Source organism: Protomyctophum bolini (genome assembly GCF_963924005.1).
Source record: "Protomyctophum bolini genome assembly, chromosome: 8".
Classification (NCBI taxonomy): Eukaryota; Metazoa; Chordata; class Actinopteri; order Myctophiformes; family Myctophidae; genus Protomyctophum; species Protomyctophum bolini.
The window spans coordinates 19,938,728-19,961,777 of NC_137869.1; the positions used below are offsets into that span (position 1 = coordinate 19,938,728).

At 43.8% G+C, this 23,050-nt stretch overlaps 1 protein-coding gene across 9 annotated transcripts in view; it reads left to right on the forward strand.

The window, feature by feature from the left end:
• Window positions 1-23,050, forward strand: part of clocka (clock circadian regulator a) — a 51,256-nt gene that overhangs the window by 21,487 nt on the left and 6,719 nt on the right. For 4 of the 9 annotated variants that reach the window (XM_080770771.1, XM_080770769.1, XM_080770770.1 and 1 more), the window contains 21 exons: window positions 1,295-1,357; window positions 2,020-2,215; window positions 2,585-2,679; window positions 9,684-9,743; window positions 10,579-10,727; window positions 11,651-11,742; window positions 13,067-13,156; window positions 13,546-13,666; window positions 13,818-13,931; window positions 14,147-14,265; window positions 14,703-14,785; window positions 15,271-15,377; window positions 15,677-15,824; window positions 16,347-16,422; window positions 16,537-16,687; window positions 17,071-17,171; window positions 17,300-17,893; window positions 19,275-19,448; window positions 20,722-20,931; window positions 21,658-21,839; window positions 22,302-22,575. In XM_080770771.1, the coding sequence (XP_080626897.1) occupies window positions 2,660-2,679; window positions 9,684-9,743; window positions 10,579-10,727; window positions 11,651-11,742; window positions 13,067-13,156; window positions 13,546-13,666; window positions 13,818-13,931; window positions 14,147-14,265; window positions 14,703-14,785; window positions 15,271-15,377; window positions 15,677-15,824; window positions 16,347-16,422; window positions 16,537-16,687; window positions 17,071-17,171; window positions 17,300-17,893; window positions 19,275-19,448; window positions 20,722-20,931; window positions 21,658-21,839; window positions 22,302-22,575 (2,865 nt within the window). In that variant the 5' untranslated portion in view covers window positions 1,295-1,357; window positions 2,020-2,215; window positions 2,585-2,659. Of the gene's footprint in view, window positions 1-1,294; window positions 1,358-2,019; window positions 2,221-2,584; window positions 2,680-9,683; window positions 9,744-10,578; window positions 10,728-11,650; window positions 11,743-13,066; window positions 13,157-13,545; window positions 13,667-13,817; window positions 13,932-14,146; window positions 14,266-14,702; window positions 14,786-15,270; window positions 15,378-15,676; window positions 15,825-16,346; window positions 16,423-16,536; window positions 16,688-17,070; window positions 17,172-17,299; window positions 17,894-19,274; window positions 19,449-20,721; window positions 20,932-21,657; window positions 21,840-22,301; window positions 22,576-23,050 lie in introns of all 9 variants that reach the window. The other 5 variants (XM_080770773.1, XM_080770775.1, XM_080770774.1 and 2 more) reach the window with 5 other exon arrangements.

The following is a 23,050-nucleotide window of genomic DNA, read 5'->3' on the forward strand; positions in this document are numbered from 1 at the left end:
GGGTGTTGACCAACAAATTACAACAAATTGTATAGGGTTGAAGTGGATATGGGTCCCATGGTCTTCAAGTTCCGAGTCTGGCCTAGAGTCATGCATAATGAACGCAATTATTTGAGATATTCGCAAATTATCATCATAATCGTTTCCATGTTGAAAAATGTTCATACATTTTGAAATGTTTCCCCCCCCCAAAAAATAGCTGATGTATAAGTTTCCAACGCGTGTTGAAAGTATATTATTAAAAGTGCCAGTAATTTCTTTGTATATTGGAAGTCATGATTTGTCATATCTGTGCAATTTGTGATTATGAAGCCTAAAAACCAAACAAAAATTAAAATAAGTGTGGGAAGTATATAGTTTAAGTGGTTAAAACTAGGTGACATCCTGGTAATGAACCAGCCGTTGAGGCTGCTGTGTTGCATGTTGTTTTCTCCAAGTTCTCCCCCATCTTTTCTTTCCGTCTTACTACACTGCACTATTTACTAAAGCAGAAATGCGTGAATAATACGCTTGAAATCCACATTGGGCAAGGCCTTTAATGTTTTGCCCATGTGTGTATGTGACCCAGTGCCATGAGGTCATATGTTAATGCCTAAGTCAAGGTTATGTTATCGTCAGACATGTTAATTTAATCCCATAACTGACTGTTCTGACATGGCCATGGGCAGCATATTATTGTTGCTGTTGGGCAGAAAACGTGTATGTCCATATACTTTGTCGTATTAGAGCAGTGGTTCTCAAACGTATTCATGTCTGAAGGACCCCCAAATTGACAACTGAGCAGCCGCAGCCCCCCGCTTCCGCATTTGAAAAGATATGCCAGATATGCCACCCCCAAAAGAGACATTTAGTGATTCCCAACTGTTTTTAATTTCAAGGATCCTCAGCATTTGATATGTATTAGACCACAGACCCCAATTTGATATCATTTTGATCTCTGGGACCCCCAATTTACACTGTAGTATCATCAGTGTTAATTTAACTCTGAGAGTGTGCAAATGGGTAGCACTTGCCGTAGCACATAGCCTTCAGAACCTTGCAACGGCTAAAATATGTAATTTATATAGCATGTTAGACAGATGCCAGGTTGATTGATCTGACTAGCATCCTAATGATACTACTTTGGATCCATTGGAAGAGACCACAGATTCTTTATTTCTATTTCCCATTTCGGACATACAAGGTTTCGACCACGACAGCAACAATAAAGTGGTCCTGTCTGTTCTGAACTTTTAAGCAGTTGTCGTGATTAAGGCTAGACAGCTAACATTTTTGTCCTTTTGTTCTCCTCTAGATTCAAGAGGAAAGTAAGACAGCAGTGTAATGACATTGTGGCTTCACATCAATTATGTGACTGGTAAGTGATATCTTTTTTGTATTATCATCCCCAGTCCGCCTACATTCAATCTAGAAAATCTGTATATGATTATCGTCCTGGCTCCACATTTGTGAGGTTACACAAGGGTCGGGGATTGGCCCACTTAACCATGGTAGCAGTCCCACCTTTTCCTGGTGTCTTTAAACATTAGTTCAGTAAAGTCAACCAGGCATGAAATTAGGACCACATGTCGCTCACATCACTGTCTTATTTTGGTATCACTGAAAACTATTGGTGAGGAAACGGTGTCAAGCCCAAATTGGTGCCTTGGTGGTTCCCAAATATTTTAGCTCGAGACCCAAAAGAGAAATCTGATGTCTGGGACCCAAACTAGTGTAAATAGCCGGTCGATCAGCTATTTCACTACTTCTTAAATGTTTTTATTATTTATGAAAATGTATGTTTTTTTTAAAACTTTTTTAAAATATGTTGGGGTAAATTAAATAATAATAATATTATATATATTATCTATATCTATGTCTATATAAAAATAAACCGGTGGAAAAAAAGAGTGATACTTTCTCATGACCCATAAAAATGGGTCCCGACTCCTGACCCAGTGTCTGTGTGGGAAACACTGAGCTAAATGATGAATGAATGCAAAATAAAGTCCCCCCTTCCCCCCCTTCCGTTCATCTCAGCCTCTCACATGTAGCTGTCATGTGGCACGTCCACGTCCGAAGCAGACGGAGAAGTCAGCTCATCAAAGGCCCTCTGGTGACCCTCAGCCTTCTGTCCCGGGACCGTCTCCGCGACTCGCCACAGCATCTCCTCTCGGACCCTGCCTTCATCCCGCACAACCTTCATCATCCTCTCAAAGGACTGGCCGCACTGGAGGTGAGGTGAGGTTATTTGGCTCCGCGTCAGCCTCGTAGATGTGTCCAAATTCACAGATACATTTGTTTTTAATCTAGTCCCTATTTTGGACAATAATAGGTTGTCACAATAATAGGTGAACATTACATTTTGTAAAAAAAATAGCAGTTCTACAAGCTATGAGCTTGTAGAACTGCTCGCGTTGTGAGCTTGTCGATCTTTTTTGTGAAGAAATTTGGTATAGGGGGTGGGTGGTTTGGGGGGGCTAGTATAGACCCCCGGGAGAACACGGCCAACAAGGTATAATATGGTTTAAGCGGTTAATTACAAAACCACTGTGAGCTGTGTCAGTATTTCTTATTTTATTCTTTTATCATTCTTTCCTCAAAGGGTATTTCACAAATGTCTACCTCACGATTAAAATCCCCCTCACCACCACTGCGACCCTGAAGAACAGGATCCAAAATGACCTCTAGCATTGACCGGTGAGTCACTCAAACCTTTTTCTTTCTTTGTTTTTTTTCTGTTTGGCTTTCCCCATTCGCCACCACCTCATCACAAATCACTTGGCTTTGCGGTTAAATTCAAGCTTGTCGCCCTTAAAACTTGGGTGTCCTGGCTCTGAACGGAAGCTATTTTAAGCCATCGGTACTCAGTAGCCATAGTAACAAGAGAAGTTGTCTTGTCTTTTATCACCATTATGCTTATGTAGGCACACCTATTTAGGTGACGTCTGTGGCTGGTCATTGCTGGTGATGTGTCATTTAATGGGGCGACAGTGGCTCAGTGACTCTCTATTGCTCTGTAAAGCACTTTGAGCTGCATTTCATGTCATGAAAGGTGCTATACAGATAAGGTTTTATTATTATTATTAGGGATCAAGCACAAAGATTTTGTGAAAATTCCGCCGTTTTAGCACTTTTGGCAGTTCTGAGCTAATATGGTAGAAGGCCGTGAGGATACCTCAGGAACTGAAGCTCAGACTCATTCGTCAAAAGACATCTGACCTTTAGATTTCTCGATGAAAAAATGGTTATGATTTCTCGATCCACTTTTCTGCCTTTTTTTGGCCACGTCACAGAAATTGCATTTGATGGAGTCTGACTCTGGTTACGGGACTACAGCGTTGACAGACAACTCTTCATCAGCCTAAACAAAAAACTGATGTAATCTCCAGTCTACCCACGCCATGTCAATCTAGCAAAAATGATTATTTTTTCAGTCATCTCAGAATTTATATGGCCCTCTCCATATATGAAGATCACCACGATGTCGATCTGACATCATCAAACCCTCTACACTTACACTCAAGACACGCTATATGGCCATGAACCCTGGCCATACCTGTTTTTCATTGTGCATTGTTTGGTCAATGAATAACAGGAGAAATACAGTATATGGGATTGTCAATATATGGCCGTATTGTGGTTGCCGCAGTGCAAGTCACACTTGATGATGAACACATGGATCTAACTAACCTCATCAAACCCTGGATAGCCACACATGGTTTGACATACTAGATGTGCATATATGGAGCCGGTCAGCAACTCTACATCTGACCTCACTGACACTTCAGTGAACGCCCTCAGGGCGCTGAACACCCTCAGGGCATCTTACTGGTTATTATTATCGAAAACCCAATTAAATTCCGGCTCCCCCATGTCCAAGAGTCACTTAACCCCTAACTTGTTTATGTTATGCTTTTAGCATTGCTTGTGTAATTGTACTTGCTGAAATTGTTAATTAACAAATGAATTAATCAATGTGTGAATTTGAGTGTGAATGGGTGCATGTAAATGCATATTGTTATAGTGCTTTGGATGAAGGCGCCCCTCTATATAAAGGCACCACCATTTTAACAGGCCGGGCAGGCAGTCCAAGCAAAATTGGGGGCCAGTTTTCTCTGTCTCTAACCAGCTTGGAATACCCAACCTAATCCCCAGATTACCATGCACACCTCCATTTTGAGCGTGCAGTGTTTTTGCTCTTTGCAAAAGCTCTTCTCACGTGAGTGAGGGGCCACCAGGGGGCTTGAGGCCAGGGTGGCCCCACTGTCAGCTTCCCTGTCCTTCCTGCCGCTGGCATCAGAGCAGCACTGAAGCCTAAAGCAAGCAGCTGGCAGAGAAAAAAGGACCATGACCTAATGTTCTGGGAGTTCTCTTGGCTCTGTGAAAGGGGAAGGTGTTGATTTAACGGCCTCGTCAAAAATATACTGAGACAAAGGGCAGCAATGGGCCCCCGGCTGAAATCTTAAAATGTACCCAACATTTCTTCTTCTTCTTCTTCTTCTTGTACATTTGCTTGGTAATTTGTTGTTGACACTAAACGCCTGTTAAAAATAAAAGGGAAGGCATACTTATGACTTCGTAAATGACCCTTGTTTTGAGACTAAGAGGGCAAAATTCAGCAGTACTACATGGGTTCACGCTGGGCACAATATACGCTGTAGAGTGCATTGCTGGAATTTGGCGGAAGTACCGCTCAAGGAAGTGACATTGACGCTTTACAAATCTGTTTACATTCTCTGTGAATGAGTGTGTGTTCTCTGTGAATGAGTGTGAGTGTGTGTTCTCTGTGAATGAGTGTGAGTGAGTGTGTGTGAAGTGTTGTGATTGGTCAAAAAACATCGTATCCAGGGGAAATACGTCTGACTGATGTTCCGGCCCGACATTACCGTCTATGCACTCTCTGTCTGCCTTATATTATGACCAGGCTTTTGTCTTCGCAGATGAGTAAGTGTGTTTTAAAATGACGAGATAAGCCTGGGACCGAGGCTAGCATGGGTGGTGTTTAAAATGACGAGATAAGCCCGGGACCGAGGCTAGCATGGGTGGTGTTTAAAATGACGAGATAAGCCTGGGACCGAGGCTAGCATGGGTGGTGTTTAAAATGACGAGATTCCTGATTCGTAGCCGCATTTTGTGCTCTTGTTTGTTTTCTATCCGTGTGTGCGAGCGTGAGCTTCTCTGGTCATGTGAAGGAAACGAATGCCACACCCGTGACACTGAATGCCTCGCAAACGTGATGCCGTGTAGAGGCAGAGGAGGACGTCATTAACATCGGCTTAGTAGGTAGACAAACACCAAGATCAGGTTCAACATGAGGTTGGCTGCAGTCCATCGTTGCTTCGGTGCTCTAAAGCCTCGGTTATTCTTAGTTGCGAGCGGGGTTCTCCACCAAAGATTACCGATCTACAAGCTCAGCTATCAGTATAATAAATCTAGTCTATTGCAAACCCATAAGGGTGGAGTCACCAGCCATGCGTGATTCTTTCAAAACGGGAAGGCTTGCAGTCCACACACACACCCATTCATCCTCCTGTGGAGAGCAAATATCATTAGTGTTAATGATTAGCTTGTACTATATGTGTCTGTATGTATTGTGTATGTTTGACCGGTGTGTGTGTCCTGTTTGAACAGTGGACCTTCCATGGTTTGAGCTGTTCATAATAATGCATCATTCAGAGGGGTCTGAGTGTGTGTGTGTCATTGTTCAAAGGAGCCAGCCTCGGGGACACCAATCCACTTTCTCTCTAGATGGAACAAAATTAGTCACGACTAGCGAGACACTGTAGTGTTTCTTACAGGTTGAGACTTTGCTTTTGGGTGTTGGGGGCACGGATCACAGCTTACATTATCTGGTGCACATAATATTGAGCATCTATTTTTTTTGGTGCTTGCACCATCTTGAGTTTCTGTTAACCACTCCCAGTCCAACAATATTTTTGTAATGAACTGAACACAATAACTGCTTACAAATTCAAGCTAAGAAAGCTTAGAAATCAATATCACATTTCATCAAAACTTTGCTAGTCTATTCTAATCAACAGTCTGACAATAGCCATGCCAAGAGCCTTGACTCCAGTAGATCTAGCCATTGACTAAATAAAGCTCTCAGCAGTGTTATTGTGCAAACATCTTAATTTCTTATATGTGAAACTAATTGCAGACAGATGTACCACATAATCCAATAAGTGCTTACAGACTGTGCTGTTGCAGTGTCTACCAAAAGTAGTTTCAGACTGTAGATGCTGTTGCGACTTGTCTGTTCTCAAAGCGCTCATCTCACCGTGATCCTAATCATAATGCTCCCCGTTTACAGTGTCAAAATAAAAATGATCCATTGGTCAATTATGCACACCATGTTCTCCACCTTTTTCCTCCTTCCAATTATTTTTGGAGTCATATGGATGGATGCTCACCCCATGTTGTTTTATGTGACTGAGGCCAATAGCAAGAGGTCCCAACTTTGCTTTACTTCCTGTATCTGCGTGAAGTGGGCGGACAGATTATTAGGAGACGGGGAGAATGTTTGAGTCTATTCGAGAATGAACGTGAACACAGTTTATGATCCATTCCTTAACTCCATGGTCACTGAACGAAATACTAGACCTAATCATCAAAGGCACACAATATTTCCAAGATAATCATACTTCTTTTAGCAAGACAAATCAGGAGAAAATCTACTTTGTTATCAACCTTTCTTAATCCCAGCAACAAACTTGCAAGATTTGAGAGGAGTCCGGAAGAGTCTCTCTGTCCATCTGTAATAGAGCGTTGCAGTCCCGTTCCTTTCCATGCCTACTTAGGACGGGGGTTCTCAAAGATTTTGGCTGGGGACCCCCAGAAATGCTTTGGCCATGTCTAGCGACCCCCGCCCCCCTCCCCACCACCAATACAGACTGACTCCACCAGGGCAGGTCAGGTTGTGGCCTCCTGGTGGCGCTATAATAGGCCAATGTGAAATGGGTGCCATTTCTTCTTACGCCCTGGATGGTAATTGGATGATTTGAGGCATTTTGTTCCAAAAATGTGTTTTGCAAAAATCCACCTGTTGGGTGCGCTATAACAGGCAGATGTGAAAAGGGTGGGATATATTCCTCAGCCTAGTAGGAAAGTCTGTGAAAGATTGCACGTAATTTGCACGCTGCGTTCATGATTTGACACTTTTTGTTCAAATTGGGCCAATCCTGCCAACTTTGAAAGCCAATGTTAGCCAATTAGGATCAAATATGAAATATTGGACAGATCCGTCTTGAGCACATGACTATAGAGATAGTGTGTTACGATTTGCGGGATTTTTGGACAGAATCTGGAGGAGTAATATAAAAAAAAATCTTAAAGTCTGCCTACTATGGAAAATTTGGGGCAGAGGTTCAGCATTGGCATCCAGGGAGTGTGTGCAAAATTTGGCATCGACCGGGTTAACACAATGGATGCTGCCAGCATCTTTCAAAATATAAGTGATAAGAGTGCCAGCAGGAGACATAATGTTCCATTCTTACCTCGCACTGGTCACGCTAAAGTCTCTTTAGAAGCGTTAATATTCCAAACGAGAGGCATGCTGAAGTCAGAAATGAAGACTGAACATTGCCCATCTGGTCAAAACCATGGAGAGCTTGCTCTGTTAGGGCAACCACACTAATAACTTTAAAAGTCCTGCCTACCCATCCCATATGTTTTACATAAAATATCTAAACTATTAATGTCACATATTTTGGTTATCTTAGTTAATTGCCTTGTCTGAATTGGCAATCCTGCAATGCTGGCAATGTAAGTACTGTAGTTTAGCCTCTCTTTGATTTGGAAATGTTTGACCACCTCTAGCCAAACTTTTAATGAAAGACTGACTCTTGACCCTTCCATTTGGCCTCGGGTGACCCCAATATACAAGAGGTCTCAACTGTGCTGACAAATAATAATCCCTTAAAGACAGAAGGGACATGACCCCCATCTTCTGCGACAACTGTAGGGTCGAGAATTTCACCCTTGGTCTTTCTTTATCCCACATGAATCTTGAAATATGTTTTCTCTGAATTGTTTTAGAGGTATTTCTGCTGGTAGTGATAGGAAAAGAAGATGTAGTAATCTGATTAGGATGATCATTTTGACGGATCTTATTCTGCCGCCAAAGGGGGAGCAGGCCCCACCTACTTTGAAGATGGTGTCTCTCTATTTTGGGCATGTCCATAGGCGAACATTTTCAAAATGTTTTAAATATTTCCAAGAATAGTAGATCATACTGTCATACGAGTACAAAATAGGTAAATCGTTTATGTGGGGACAGTGGTCAATATTCTTAAAAATATATGTTTCAATATTCATCTGTTTTTCCACGAAGAAATTGCCAAATTATCATGAGTCTTCAGAATAATTCCTATTGGAAATTGCGTTGTGAAAATGATGCAGAGCTCTACGTAAACGCAGACTCTTGGAGGCATGCAAATATAGTGTGTGTGACATGCCAGTGGTCCAAAGTGCCTTATGTTGGCATAGTCTCAGTATAGCATGCTTAGACTTGTTTAGTGGGAAAGTGCTTGAATGGAAGGAAACGAAAGCCTCTGGGCCGCCAGAACTTGACCTGACTCCGGGTGGCTAATGAAAGCAGCAGCAGTAATGACTAACTGACTAAACATCTCTGCTGTTCCACGGCCATCGCAAGCAGCTGAACAATGCGGGGCCGACGTCACGTCACTGCTGCTTCCCTGCAGGCCACACGGAACACACACGCTGCCTTATGCACTCAGGCTGGGGATGACACTGGCACGCATGGAGTGCTGGCTTATCTCTCATATCCGATCTAGAGTAAAGGAGTATCTTACTATCTTAGTCTTTTCAGTGATATGAGATAGAAGAGTACAGAGACTGTGCATGCGTTATGAGAGAAGACAGACTGTGTGCACAGTACACAGAACGTGGTGGGATCTGAGCTACATTTTTGAGTGGTGCAACCAGTCCAAGGAACAGCAATGTCTGTCCCTCCCTATGTCCATATCTCCATCCCTATGTCCGTCCCTATATTTAGGGTACCCTGCCCACTGTACCAACTAAGACATCACATTTCCCACAGATTACACCCAAGGAAAGTTTGAAGACATGACAAAATAATGACTAAGAAAACTCCCAGATTAAGTACAACAATCTGCAAACACCGCAGCAAGCTATTATGAGCTGTTGTGACAGGAGAATGATGTCCAGTGGAATATAACATCCAAAAAATGGGACAGTCATAATGTGTAATCATGTTACTTATTTTAGTTTTGCACCTATACTTAACTGCACAGGCGCAGGAGGTAGACCGGGCAGGCGGTCGTGTGTGTGTGTGCGTTTGTTTTACATTGTAAAGTGATTTGATGGGTCGGACAGACTAGGAAGGTGCTATGTAAATGCAGTCCATTATATTTTCCATTTGTACTGATCAAACTTAAACCTCAACAATGTGCAATGTGAGAAACTCTTGGTGTAGGCGACGTACAGATGCTGAAACTTATCAAGATCTACAGATACTGTAGATAAAATCACACCACATGAACTCCTGACAGGCCTATATTTGTCTCCACTGCCTTATTCCTGCTTTGCCATAACCTTATTCTTGGGGTATTTAGTATTTAGCCTGCAGCGTAGCTCCAGTCCTGAATTAAAGTGTTAGAGCCCCGGTCACGGTGCTGCTGGGAGAATCCAGTCCAACCTGTGTTGTGTTTGCTCTGCAGGGATGACAGCAGTATCTTTGATGGGTTAATGGAAGAAGATGAAAAGGACAAAGCAAAGCGGTGAGTTGCTAGCAAAGATGTTTATCCAGCTGCTCTGTAGCCTGGATTAAACCAGCAAGCCGCAATCTGTGACTTTCACAGATTTTACCCCATGTAGCCTAATCATTATCTCGCCTCCTTATAATTAATAATCAAACTATTGCAGTGGTTTTCAATCTCCATCTGAAAATAATTTGTGCCGGGGGCCCCCAGAAGAGAAGATTTGTGTTGAAAGTGTGTGTGTGCGTGCGTGTGCGTGCCACTGTGTGGGCGGGGTTATTTATTTATTTTTTAACTAGACCTGTGCCTGTTGGGCACCGGCCTACTTGGGAGGGTGGGCCTAATGGCCCACCCTGTTATGCAATACCTATTATCATAGCACCCGTTTTAACAGTCTGTCAGTCTGTGTCCCTTTTGTGCTCATTGTGGAGATCTCTGTATCTGTCTGTGTGCCTGTATCCCTTTTATGCTCACATGGAGATATCTATATGTGCTTGTTGTGAATATATGGAGATCCCTGATGTTATCAGTATATGGGCATATGTGTGTGGGCCTGCCCATACATGATATGAGCATCGGCATTTGTGTATCCCTTTTATGCTCACATGGAGATATCTATATGTCCTTGTCGTGAATATATGGAGATCCCTGATATTATCAGTATATGGGCATATGTGTGTGGGCCTGCCCATACATGATATGAGCATCGGCAGTTGTGGAAAGTCCTTGTGCAGTGGTAAACGTCCGTTTGTGGAGAATGTCTGAAGAGTGCCGACTAACTAATCAAATGGCAGGTGTGGAGAATTTGCCAAATCAAGCTAACCACTGGTTTACACCCCTGTTGTCGCCCTGACAGTGTGTCCCGTAACAAGTCTGAGAAGAAACGCAGAGATCAGTTCAATGTCCTCATCAAAGAGCTGGGGACCATGTTGCCGGGCAACACCCGGAAGATGGACAAGTCCACTATCTTGCAGAACAGCATTGACTTCCTACGCAAACATAAAGGTAAAGACATTATAGCTGTAATCCCAGGGGTTGTGGACCCATTTTTGAGGGGCGCTAGGCCCTCCTATCTCCAGTTTTGAGTGTTTGTGCAAACACAAACATTGAATGCCATTGACAGACAATTAATGGCCAGTTTTGAGTGTTTGTGCAAACACACAAATTTAATGCCATTGACAGACAATGAATGGCCAGTTTTGAGTGTTTGTGCAAACACAAACATTGAAGGCAAAAGTGAGGACGCAATTTGTGAATGGCCGGAATGAGATGATGTATGATGAGTGCCCCTCACTTTTTATAAATATCACTTATTTTTCTGAAGTTTGCTACAACGACCTTTAATGCGTGGCACTCCCCATCTCTTTTCCCCCAAATTTCCTGTGAACTTACTGTACACTATCCAAAAAGCCCCAAATATATCTAATAATTTAAAAATGCATTAAAAAAAATCAGACCAGTCTGAAGCGAGTGGTGCAACAGCACCCCCTATTGATACTCTAAACAGACAGTCACAGGGACAAAGCTGTTCCTTGGAGTGGTTGCACCACTCAAAAACGTTTAAGAAATAGTGACTTGTGTTGTGAGCTTGTAGATCTGCTATTTTCACTTTTAAATGGGGCGTAAGTATAAAATGTATATTTTGGGTCCTGATAGACTTTCACCCACTTTTTTACTTGTAAAACTGTGATGTGACGATAAAGCTGATTCTGAAACCTCAAATCTCCATATTAAAACTTATATATTTTTGCTGTGTGCTTGATCATACTACAGCGTCACACACAAGTACCACGTTTTTGAGCTTGTAGATCTGCTACTTTGAATTTGAATCCTGAAAAGTAACAGTGTTGCACATCCAGTGTGAGGTTTCCACCTGAACAGAGACGAAGCACCCAGACCTGAGCCGTTTTGTCCCTTCTCTCCATCAGAAAGTTCCGCCCAGTCGGAGTCGAGCGAGATCCGACAAGACTGGAAGCCATCATTTCTTAGTAATGAAGAGTTCACTCAGCTGATGTTAGAGGTAGGCCTGAGACACAAATATTACATAATCCTGATCGCAGGTAGTTGTTTTTTTTTGTCTAATCGTCTGGATCGTTTTCCATTCATGTGTATAAATGAATCTGTTGGATTTTTTTAAAACATCAAAAATAATGGAAGTAGCATAATATGCTACTTCCATTATTTTTTATGTTTAAAAAAAAGTTCACAGTTCACAGTCGCAATGCCACACGTTGTGAACTTGTAGATCAGGGTTCCCCAATTAGCGGCCCGCAGGCCATCTGCGGCCCGCGGAGCGCCCCCTTGATGCCCACGGAAGAATTAAAAAAATATATATATATATATATATATATTTTTTTTTTTTTTTTTTTTTTTTTGGGGGGGGGGGGGGGGGGGGGTTGGGGGGTCCCAGATATAAATGGCATTAAATTGGGGTCAGTAGCCTCTGCATGTCAAACTGGGGGTCCTTTTCAAATGGGGTCTTGCCCTGAACATTAATTTCAGGGCAAGACCTCGACCTCGTGCATGCCGACTCGGCCCCCAGCCTGGTACCGTAGTCAAAATATGGCCCTTGAGGAAAATTAATTGGGGAACCCTGTTGTAGATTATTAATCTACAAGTTCACAACGTGTGGCATTGCGACTGTGAACTTGTAGATCGGCTATTTACACTTAAAAAAAAAAAAACATTTTGGCCCTACCTTATTTATTTTGATTAGTGGTATGATTCTGGTATCGGTCATTGTCAGTATTTTCTTTTATTACAAAGTGTTTTTCAATGCCAAAAACACAATTAAATCATTCATCGCAATTATTTGTGTGACAATTAGTCATCAACTGAAATGTCATCATGGTGAAAATCCTATGACACGAATCAGGGCATCGGGGCCCATGACGTAAATCACCGTCAAATTCAAGTGCACGGTCATGTGCCCGAGACGGAGATTGCTAATCTCCGTCAAATTGGTGCTATGAAAACTGATCCATCGTCAGCAAGCCTAGAGGCGCTTGCTGACGATGGGCACATTTTATTAATGGATTAAATAGGCCCGGGCCCTCAAGGTGTTTAACTGTTTGTTTTGTTTGTACCAGGCATTAGATGGTTTCTTTCTGATTAATAACAGTATGTTTTGTTTGTACCAGGCATTAGATGGTTTCTTTCTGATTAATAACAGTACGTTTTGTTTGTACCAGGCATTGGATGGTTTCTTTCTGATTCATAACAGTATGTTTTGTTTGTACCAGGCATTAGATGGTTTCTTTCTGAATAATAACAGTATGTTCTGTTTGTACCAGGCATTAGATGGTTTCTTTCTGAATAATAACAGTATGTTCTGTTTGTACCAGGCATTAGATGGTTTCTTTCTGGCAATCATGACCGATGGGAATATCATCTACGTCTCAGAGAGCGTTACGTCTCTGCTAGAACATTTACCTGTGAGTGGTACAGCCCTTCTCTGAACCTCAAATACTAGAACATTTACCTGTGAGTGGTACAGCCCTTCTCTGAACCTCAAATACTAGAACATTTACCTGTGAGTGGTACAGCCCTTCTCTGAACCTCAAATACTAGAACATTTACCTGTGAGTGGTACAGCCCTTCTCTGAACCTCAAATACTAGAACATTTGCCTGTGAGTGGTACAGCCCTTCTCTGAACCTCAAATACTGACTGGAGCTGTCAAATGAATGAGATTGTATTGAAAGATTGGACCCAACATACTGGTGTTTGATGTTGATGTTGCAGTGTTTTATGGAGCTACAAACAGCACCAGTGGTGGGTTGACTCACCCTGCAGGGTTTGATGTGTGTAATTGTGCGTTTCAGTCTGACCTGGTGGATCAGAACCTGCTGAACTTTCTGCCCATTGGGGAGCATTCAGATGTCTACAAGGCCCTGTCCTCTCACATAATGGACGCAGAGACCGTGACACCTGAATATCTGAAAAGTAAGTAATCACACATCTCCACTGGGGCTTCATTTCAGCCCGTCATTTCGACGGGATGCATTTGCGTTATACATGTTTGATGTAAGCTTTCATAGATGCGATAGATTGTACTTTTTTATATATAAAACAGGGATTTATGTGTTCTTTCCAGCAAAGAATCAGTTAGAATTCTGTTGCCACATGCTCCGAGGGACGATAGACTCCAAAGAGCCCCCTGTGTACGAATATGTGAAGTTCATTGGGAACTTCAAGTCCCTGGACAATGGTGAGTTGAAATAAGCAAGCATCTGACACTATTAGTTTAGTTTTTCCTTTTCTGTAAATATATATATCTTTTTTTACACTTTTAGAATTTATTTTCTAAGAATAAGAACATTTTCAAGAAAAATAAACTGGAAAAGCTTATAAAAGAAATGTGTATTTTGGATCTTGAACTGGAAAAGCTTCATAAAGACTATTTGTTTTCTGCCCCTCCTGTAGTGCCTAACTGTACCCGAAACGGTTTTGAAGGAGTGATCCAACGATCGCTTCACCCGGCCTTTGAGGACAGAGTCTGTTTCATAGCCACCGTGAGGCTAGCCAAACCACAGTTTATCAAGGTAACTTAGCTTTGCCATTTTGTCAGATTAAACACAATCCTAGCATCCCTTCTGGGCATGTTGTAATTGGTAAATGTTCCGATCTACAAGCTTGCATTGCAATGGGAGGCATTGTGCGGTTGTGGATTGTCTAGTTTTGCCAAACAGTTTTGGTGCAGAGGGAAATACGTTTGTGGTTAACACATTTACCATTATGATAATGGATATAAAACAAAACAATGCTAGATGATTTCATAGATGTCAATGTTTTCATTTACATTTTTAGACTCCTACTGTAATTTATTTGCTATACTGCAGTTCTCAAACTTGGATCTGGGGACCCCCAGGGGTCCTTGAGAAGTTAGTCTGTGGTCTAATGCATATAAAACTGGGGTGTCCTTGAAATGAAAAAGGTTGAGAATCACTGATCACTGTCCCATCCTCCCCTCCTTCCACAGGAGATGTGCACTGTAGAAGAACCCAATGAGGAATTCACCTCCAGACATAGTTTAGAATGGAAGTTTCTCTTCTTGGACCACAGGTACATTTATTATTTTTCCAGTGTCTTCCGGAAACTAAACGTTTTGGCCCTTCACTGCGCAACTTGGGAGCAGAATCAATTGCAATTTGCTGGCATTATGAAGTGACCATAAACCTAATAACTCAACAAAGTAGTTCTAGTGTTATGTTGCCCCTTAATGATGGTGAGCATTGCTCACCGAATGCTTCTATTGATAGCATCTTGTTGTGTTCAGCTCCATGGTCTCTGTTTAGTCGATCTCTGTTTGCTTCCCTGGGGAAAACAGCTGTCGCTGCCTCGGGGAGGCAATTCTAGAGCACTGAGTTTTTCTTTTCCCTCTACTGTGGAAACTCCATTATAATTAGATTCTTAAATGATTGCATGTGACATGGATTGACACGGTGGATTAATCTGTGCCCTTTTAAACAACGCTCTGGAGAAGAAGTTTCCACCAACTCGTTCCAATGACGTTTTATTTTCTCCAATCATTTGTTTATGTCTACTAGAGCCCCGCCCATCATAGGCTACTTGCCATTTGAGGTGCTGGGCACATCCGGGTACGACTACTACCATGTCGACGACCTGGAGACACTGGCCAAATGCCATGAACACTGTGAGTGACTTTATTTTACTATTTTATATTATTAATCAAATTGTGACAGTATATACAGCCAATATACGAAAAAGAAACAAAAAAGCCAGCTACCTCACTGCATCCGGTTTGGACCTGTGCTACAGTAAATTAGCTTTGGATATTACAGCAAGCTGGTCGGTATCAAGAGGTGCTGTTGAAGGGATTGACTTAACTGATTTAATGTAATCCGAATTCTAATGAAATCAATCAATCAATTGAGGATTACAGCTGGCGTGGCTTGTCCTGTGCGCTCATCTCCCCCTCGCTGTGTCCCATAGTGATGCAGTACGGCAAGGGGAAGTCCTGCTACTACAGATTCCTCACCAAAGGGCAGCAGTGGATCTGGCTCCAGACGCACTATTACATCACCTACCACCAGTGGAACTCCAGACCGGAGTTCATTGTCTGCACGCACACCGTCGTCAGGTACTGAACTGCCATCAGTATTCTCTGCTGATTCCAGCACATATTGCGCCGCTCGGTCAATGTACCTTTCACGTCAACCATGTTGATGCTGACGGAACAGTCATTTTATTATTCTCTGCCTATGGGGAGGCAACTTGAACAATGCAGAGTCTGCAGAAGCAGCCTTCACACCACTCGCGCTAATCTCTCAAGAACAGATTCTGAGCGGAGCACAAAAAGTAGAGGCCGCTGTTTTTCCTTTTTTTGCCGATTGGTTCCCAGATGTGGCGCAGGCGCCTTGCTCTGGCGCCAACATGTTTACGTTGCATCTTTAATGCCATGTTCAATGTTGAGTCTACCTGGTTAAATGTCTTCACCAAATTCTCCATCAATTACTACCACGGCGCTTGGTCAAAACGACTCGTCAGGTTGAGAATGTGCTGCTGATTATCGTTTGTAGTTAGAAATGGCAGAAACCCATATGGGTCACATGAGAAAACCTAACCAAACGTTGCATCTTTTTTTCCTGTCTTTGCTGTGCAGTTATTCCGAGGTGAGGACCGAGCAACGCAGGGAGCTTGGGATCGAAGAGTCGCTGCCAGAAATGACGGTGGACAAGGTGAGATGTTTGCCAAATGTGGACAAAATGATGCAGTAGCGCAGCGGTTAAGCCATAAGACGAGCACTAGTGGTTTCCCTGTATTGACTGCTGCTTCTCTCTCTCCCTTGACAGCAGTCGCAGGACTCTGAATCAGAGTCCCAGCTCAACAACTCCAGCCTGAAGGAGGCGCTGGAGCGTTTCGACCGCAGCCCCACGCCATCAGAGTCCTCACGAAGCTCCCACACCGCCAAGTCCACCCACACCGCCTTGTCCAATCCAGCCTGTGAGAGACCACCACAAACACAGCTCCACATAAGCTTTAACCCCCTCCCAGCACTTAACCACTTAGTTCCCTAGCATACCTATTCTGGGGCAAACATTCTGTGAAAGTATCTTACAAAATTGGACCCCGGTATAAGTATATAGGATTTAAGTTGTTAATTTGCTATTTATAATTATCAGACACTAGATGTTGCATTCCACTCCTCATCGCAACTTGGATGTTGTATGTTGGTGGACTGCTCGAAGCTAAATCTGGCATGTTTACATGAGATCATGTTCAGTTGATTGTACATAAAGAAAGGCAGAACTCTGCTGGGGGGAAAAGTACCTTCCCCAACAAAAACCAAAGCAACTAATCACAGTTTGTTTCTGGCTCCCGTGCAGCGCCGCAGACTAAACTCCAGGGTGACAGGAGCACACTGGGGCGGCAGTCTGTCTCTGCCATAGAGATGACGTCACAGAGAAGGTCGTCCATCAGTAGTCAGGTCAGTCGGGATAGACTGGTTTAAGCTCATGTCTGTCTTAATTGTGCAGCAGGCTCTGAAGTGTGTGTTTGCGGAGAATATCATTGACCTGGCTGCATTGTTTGGTTTTCCATATTTTTACTCCTCAGCATTCTATGAGCTCTCAGACTACAGGGAAGACCATGGTGTCACAGCAACAGCAGCAACAGCAGCAACAGCAACAACAGCAGCAGGCACAGCAGGCACAGCAGGCACAGCAACAGCAGGCACAGCAACAACAGGCACAGCAACAGCAGGCACAGCAACAGCAGGCACAGCAACAACAGGCACAGCAACAGCAGGCACAGCAACAACAGGCACAGCAACAGCAGGCACAGCAACAGCAGGCGCAGCAACAACAACAACAGCAACAACAACAACAGCAACAACAACAGCAACAACAACAACAGCAGCAACAACAGCAACAACAACAGCAGCAGCAACAGCAACAACAACAGCAGCAACAACAGCAGCAGCAGCAGCAGCAGCAGCAACACCAACATCAACAGCCACAGCAACAGCCACAGCAACAGCAGCAACAACAGCAGCAACAACAGCAGCAACAACAGCCGCAACAACAGCCGCAACAACAGCAGCAGCAACAACAGCAGCAACAACAGCAGCAACAACAGCAGCAACATCAACAGCCGCAGCAGCAGCAACAACAACAGCAGCGACCACAACAGAACCAGCCCAGTGGCCAGGTAAGACATTGAGCTCCTTCACTCGTTTTAATGTGCACAGAAAACACTCCAGATTTTACATTGTAGAAGCTGTAGACTAGTACTTCGGTAGACTCGATGCGTATGGGCAGAGAAATTGGGATTCTTGCATATTTAATTTGGTGCAGTTTGCCTTCACACTGTCATCCGCAGCAATTGGAAACGCAGCAGGGGGCACCTTTATCAATGTGTTCCATTCATAAACTAGCCTACACACTAGTCCCTACTCCCCAGTCCCCACACAGTGACAGCACTCCATGTTTACGGCACGCACAGACAGACAGACAGACAGACAGACAGACAGACAGAATATTCTGTAGGCTATAATACACTGCAGTGTTTTTATGTGTTTTCTTAAGCAATTGATAAATGTACTCGTCCTCATTTCGATCAGGGCTTCAGTTTCCTCATTCGTCCACGTCTATCCACGGTAACGGGACATCTTTGCGCTGCGTAAAATATGCCTTCTCCAACTCCAACTGTGTTCAGCTCCTCACCCGCCACATTGTTTGCTTCATTTCCTTTATTTACTGCGGATTGCATTCACACCTGCACCGAATAGTAATCAAGTGCGATTGGAAGCGAAGCGAAACCCCCGTTTTAGCTCGGAGTAAAATGCGGTTCTTTGATACGCATTAGGATTCGAATGAGCCTTCACACCTGCCAAACTTGCACTTTCTGAAAATGCACAGCAGAATTCGTTTTAATCGCAGCAAAGCTCTCTGGTGTGAATGTGACCTAAGACACTGTTTGAACTGCATATTGCAGGCATCACTAAATACAAGGCTGTGCAATCTATTGAATTCTCTGATCAACTATATAGAAAGAAATCTGTTTTGAGGTAATGAAATAATTATTTTACTTGCATTGCCTCAAAAGTGAAAAGTTGAGTTCACTGTTTTGAGGCTGGTTTGGTGAAAGAATTATTTTACTTGCATTGCTGTTGCTTGAGCAAGACATCATGACATGTATCCAATATGTCTAGTTGTTGGGTCACGTAGTGCATTCTTCTTGGTGTTGGACAAATTATTTCAAAGAAAATGTCTGCTACAGACAGCACAGTCTGTTGGGAGTGAGAAACATAAAGCCAAATCAGACAATCAAAGCCAAAGCTTGTTAACCCTGGTAGCCTAGCTACATGTAGGTTATAAACAATTTGACCTTGTGGTGTGACCTTGGCCTTGTGTCTGAAAAATAAATTCTAAATCACAGGACCCACAACTGTGAGTTATTGTCACTCTAGCTCCACTGGACGAGGGAGGTGGAAGGAGATTGTTGGAACGGGCCAATGCAGAGACGTGTCACATACTCGCATGTCTTGGTCCGTTTTGCTGATGGTGTCTTTGTCCCCCCCTCCCACCAGCACCAGCAGCAGCAGCCCATGGCAACGTTTTCCCATCAGCTGGACGCCATGCAGCACCTGAAGGATCAGCTGGAGCAGAGGACCAGGCTGATCGAGGCCAACATCCAGCGTCAGCAGGATGAGCTCCGACTGATCCAGCAGGAGCTGTCCAAGGTGCAGGGACAGGGCCTACAGGTAGGTGGAGCTGTCCAGGGTGCAGGGACAGGGCCTACAGGTAGGTGGAGTTGTCCAGGGTGCAGGGACAGGGTCTACAGATAGGTGGAGCTGTCCAAGTTGCAGGGACAGGGTCTACAGGTAGGTGGAGCTGTCCAGGGTGCATTCCCCACACATGGGCGCACTCTACAGATCTCGCTTATAGCGCCACCTAGGGTCAAAACGGCCCTTTTTGCACGCTTCTATCTGTTACTTCACTGACACAGCGCAGTTCAACTTCAGCCAGTCAATAGTAGGACACCACTGAGAGCCACACTGCAGTTAGGTTCTTAATAAAGGGCATGCAATACAAACTAATAGCCGAGTGCGCTCCGGTGCGGTATGCAAAGGGAAATAATTACTTGTCTGTGACAATAACCATCCTACATTTTGAATTCTGTACACACGCAGACAAAGAGAAAAAAATATGATATGGGGAAAACAATTGAAAAAATATATATTTAAAAAAAATCTTTTTTTTGTGACTTCTAATTTGAATCGACTTGTGTTGTTTTAAATGAATGCCCTACTACACACTCACTACATGCTAAAGAGCATTAACCACTTAAAGGAGCAAGTCACCAATTATCAACCTTATCTTCATATAATTGGTCCTTATGGCACCATTTCTATCTAGCTACTCTGTGTTTCAATTCAGAAACCTGCCTACTACTGATATTACACTTACTGCAGGGTATTTACAGAATTTATCCTGGATGATATGATGAATATTGTTACAATGAATTATGCAATAGGCTCCTGTGAACACTACACTCATTGTGCACGCTTTGTGCAGTTTTTCTCACTCTGAATCCCTCCCCTGGCAGATGAATTAAGTGTTATCCTATCCCATCTGTGTGTGTGTGTGTGTGTGTGTGTGTGTGTGTGTGTGTCATTGCTGAAAAGCAACAACAAACTAAATACAACCACCAAAGTTATATTGTTATATTAACAACATACTCTAATATACAGAATTGACACAATTTTATTTTGTATTCATTGCAAAATTCATTGCAAAAACGTATATAGTGATGCTTTAGAACGGTTAAATATTGTTTTCATCTATTGAAGTTTAATTGTATCTATAAAAAAGTTTTTTGGGTTTATGTGTGTGTATATAAAAATAAAGCGTATTTATTTTAATTATATTGTGACAAAATATCCAGTAAAACATCGGTGGTCTAGGACCAAAAGACACTGCACAACCCTCCTCACCGCCTGTGCACTGTGCTTGTGTTGTTGTTGTTGTGGTCAGATGTTCCTGCAGCCTGGCTCTGGAGGGCTGGCTCTGGGCTCGCTGCAGATGGCTCAGGGGAGCGCCGTGGTGCAGCAGCAGCAGCAGCAGCAGCAGGGGGCCACGCTCACCCTGCAGGGCCAGGTGGTCTCTGCTGGAGCTCTGCAAAGCAGCTTACAGCAACAACACGCTGTCCAACAGGCCCAGACCCAGCAGCAGGCCCTGTCACAGGTCAGAACAACACCAATGGCACTGCAACGTTTTTTACTGTGTCTGTGTGTGTATATATACATACATACATATACATGCATACACACACACACACACACACACACACACACACACACACACACACACACACACACACACACACACACACACACACACAGCCTATATATATATTGTATCTTTTGTTAATGACTGGGTGTTTGAAATGTGTTTGTTTTTGTTTTTTACCTGTAATTCATTGTCATTGTCTGTGAAAGGTGCTGTGTAATAGTTTTTTACTTACTATAACATGTAACAGGGAGACCCTGGCCTGTTACTGAAAGAACACACTATAGCAATGGAACATACAGCTTTAACCACACACACACACGCACATGCACGCACGCGCGCACGCACGCATGCACGCACGCGAGCGCACACACACACACACACACACACACACACACACACACACACACACACACACACACACACACACACACACACACACACACACACTGCAGTAGAGCTTGCCTAGTTGACCAGGGTTGCCCGAGGCTCTAAACTTGATCTGCTCGTATTTCTACACCAAATCTCTTGGCATTGTGAGATCAGCTATTTTCGCAGAATGTTAGAGCTATTTTCGCAGAATGTTTGCCCCAGAATAGGGGGCGAATAGGATGGTTAATCTCATCCTCTGATGCGTGCGACATTGACTTTGTTTCCTGGTTGTGTGTTGTGTTTTCTCAGCGGTCACCTCTCACACTGCAGCCTCAACAGAACGTGTTGCCCGCCTCCCTCTACAACACCATGATGATCTCCCAGCAGAGTCCAGCTAACGTGGTTCAGATTGCCAGCAGTCTGGCCCAGAACAACAGCCCCAACACTCCCACCGTGGCTACATTTGCCCAGGACCGCTCTGGTCAAATCAGGTATGCTACAGCACTTGCACTCAGGGCGGCCCGCAGTTTATTTTTAGGTCTTGGGTTTTGTTTAAGATCTGAGGCCGAATCTACAAATGCCTTCTAAATCAGCAGTTCTCAAACTATTTCGTAATTCAAAATTATTCAACACTTTTGATATTTAATATTAATATTTAATTTGATATAAAATAGCAGATGTACAAGCTCTTATATCATGGCATCTGTGTCATGAAATATAAAATGGCACAGATGCTTCTTCTTTGGCTGTCATCAGTCTCCCCAAAAATACACACAACCCAGAATGTAGTTTCCCCCCTCTATCCCAACTGGAGAACCAGACATTTCAGACAGACATTTTTCATGCTCGGACATTTCTCGGACAAAGTCTGTAAAGAAAAGTCTGCTTATGGCCGAGACGAATCCACACCTGACCACGCTGTGCCCATTCCTGTCTCTCCCTGCCCGGCCCAGGTTCTCTGCCGCTCCCCAGCTGCTCACCAAGGTGGTGCAGGTCCAAGGTGGTGCAGGTCCCATGGCGTGCGGGGCGGTCATGGTCCCCTCCGGCATGTTCACCATGAACCAATTGGGCCAGGTGATGACGGCCTTCGCTCCACAGCAGGGCCAGCCCCAGACCATCAGTATCTCCCAGCAGCCCCAGCAGCAGCAGACGCAGGACCAGACAGGGCAGACGCAGGTCACAGCTCTGCAGCCGGGACAGGCCCAACCGCAGGCCCAGTTCCTCCAGGTCAGAGCTTCTCAAACCTTTTCATGCCCAGCACTCCCAAATATGATTTAAGTATTTAGCCACGGACCCCCAAATGATGTTGTGCCAACGGTGCATTTATATAGCGCTTTTATCCAAAGCGCTTTACATAGATTGTGAATTACATTCATACATTCACACATACTGTGCACTGTGACACTATTCTGGGGGAGCCCGGGATCGTACTGGGAACCTCGCGGTTGCCATCCGGCTGCTGTACCAGCCAGAAACGGTACACTAACGCTGCAGCAGGTATAATAGAAGCAGAATTAGGGGCACAGTAGCACAGTCGGTAGTGTTGTCGCCTCACAGCTAGAGCGTGTTCTCTCCTCTGCGTCATCAATGCCCATACCCGAGGCAGGGTTGGCGAAAGGGCCTTTCTGTGTGGAGTTTGCATGTTCTCCCCGTGTCCCCTAGGGTAGGTACTCTCACAAAAAACATACAGTAATCCTGGTCT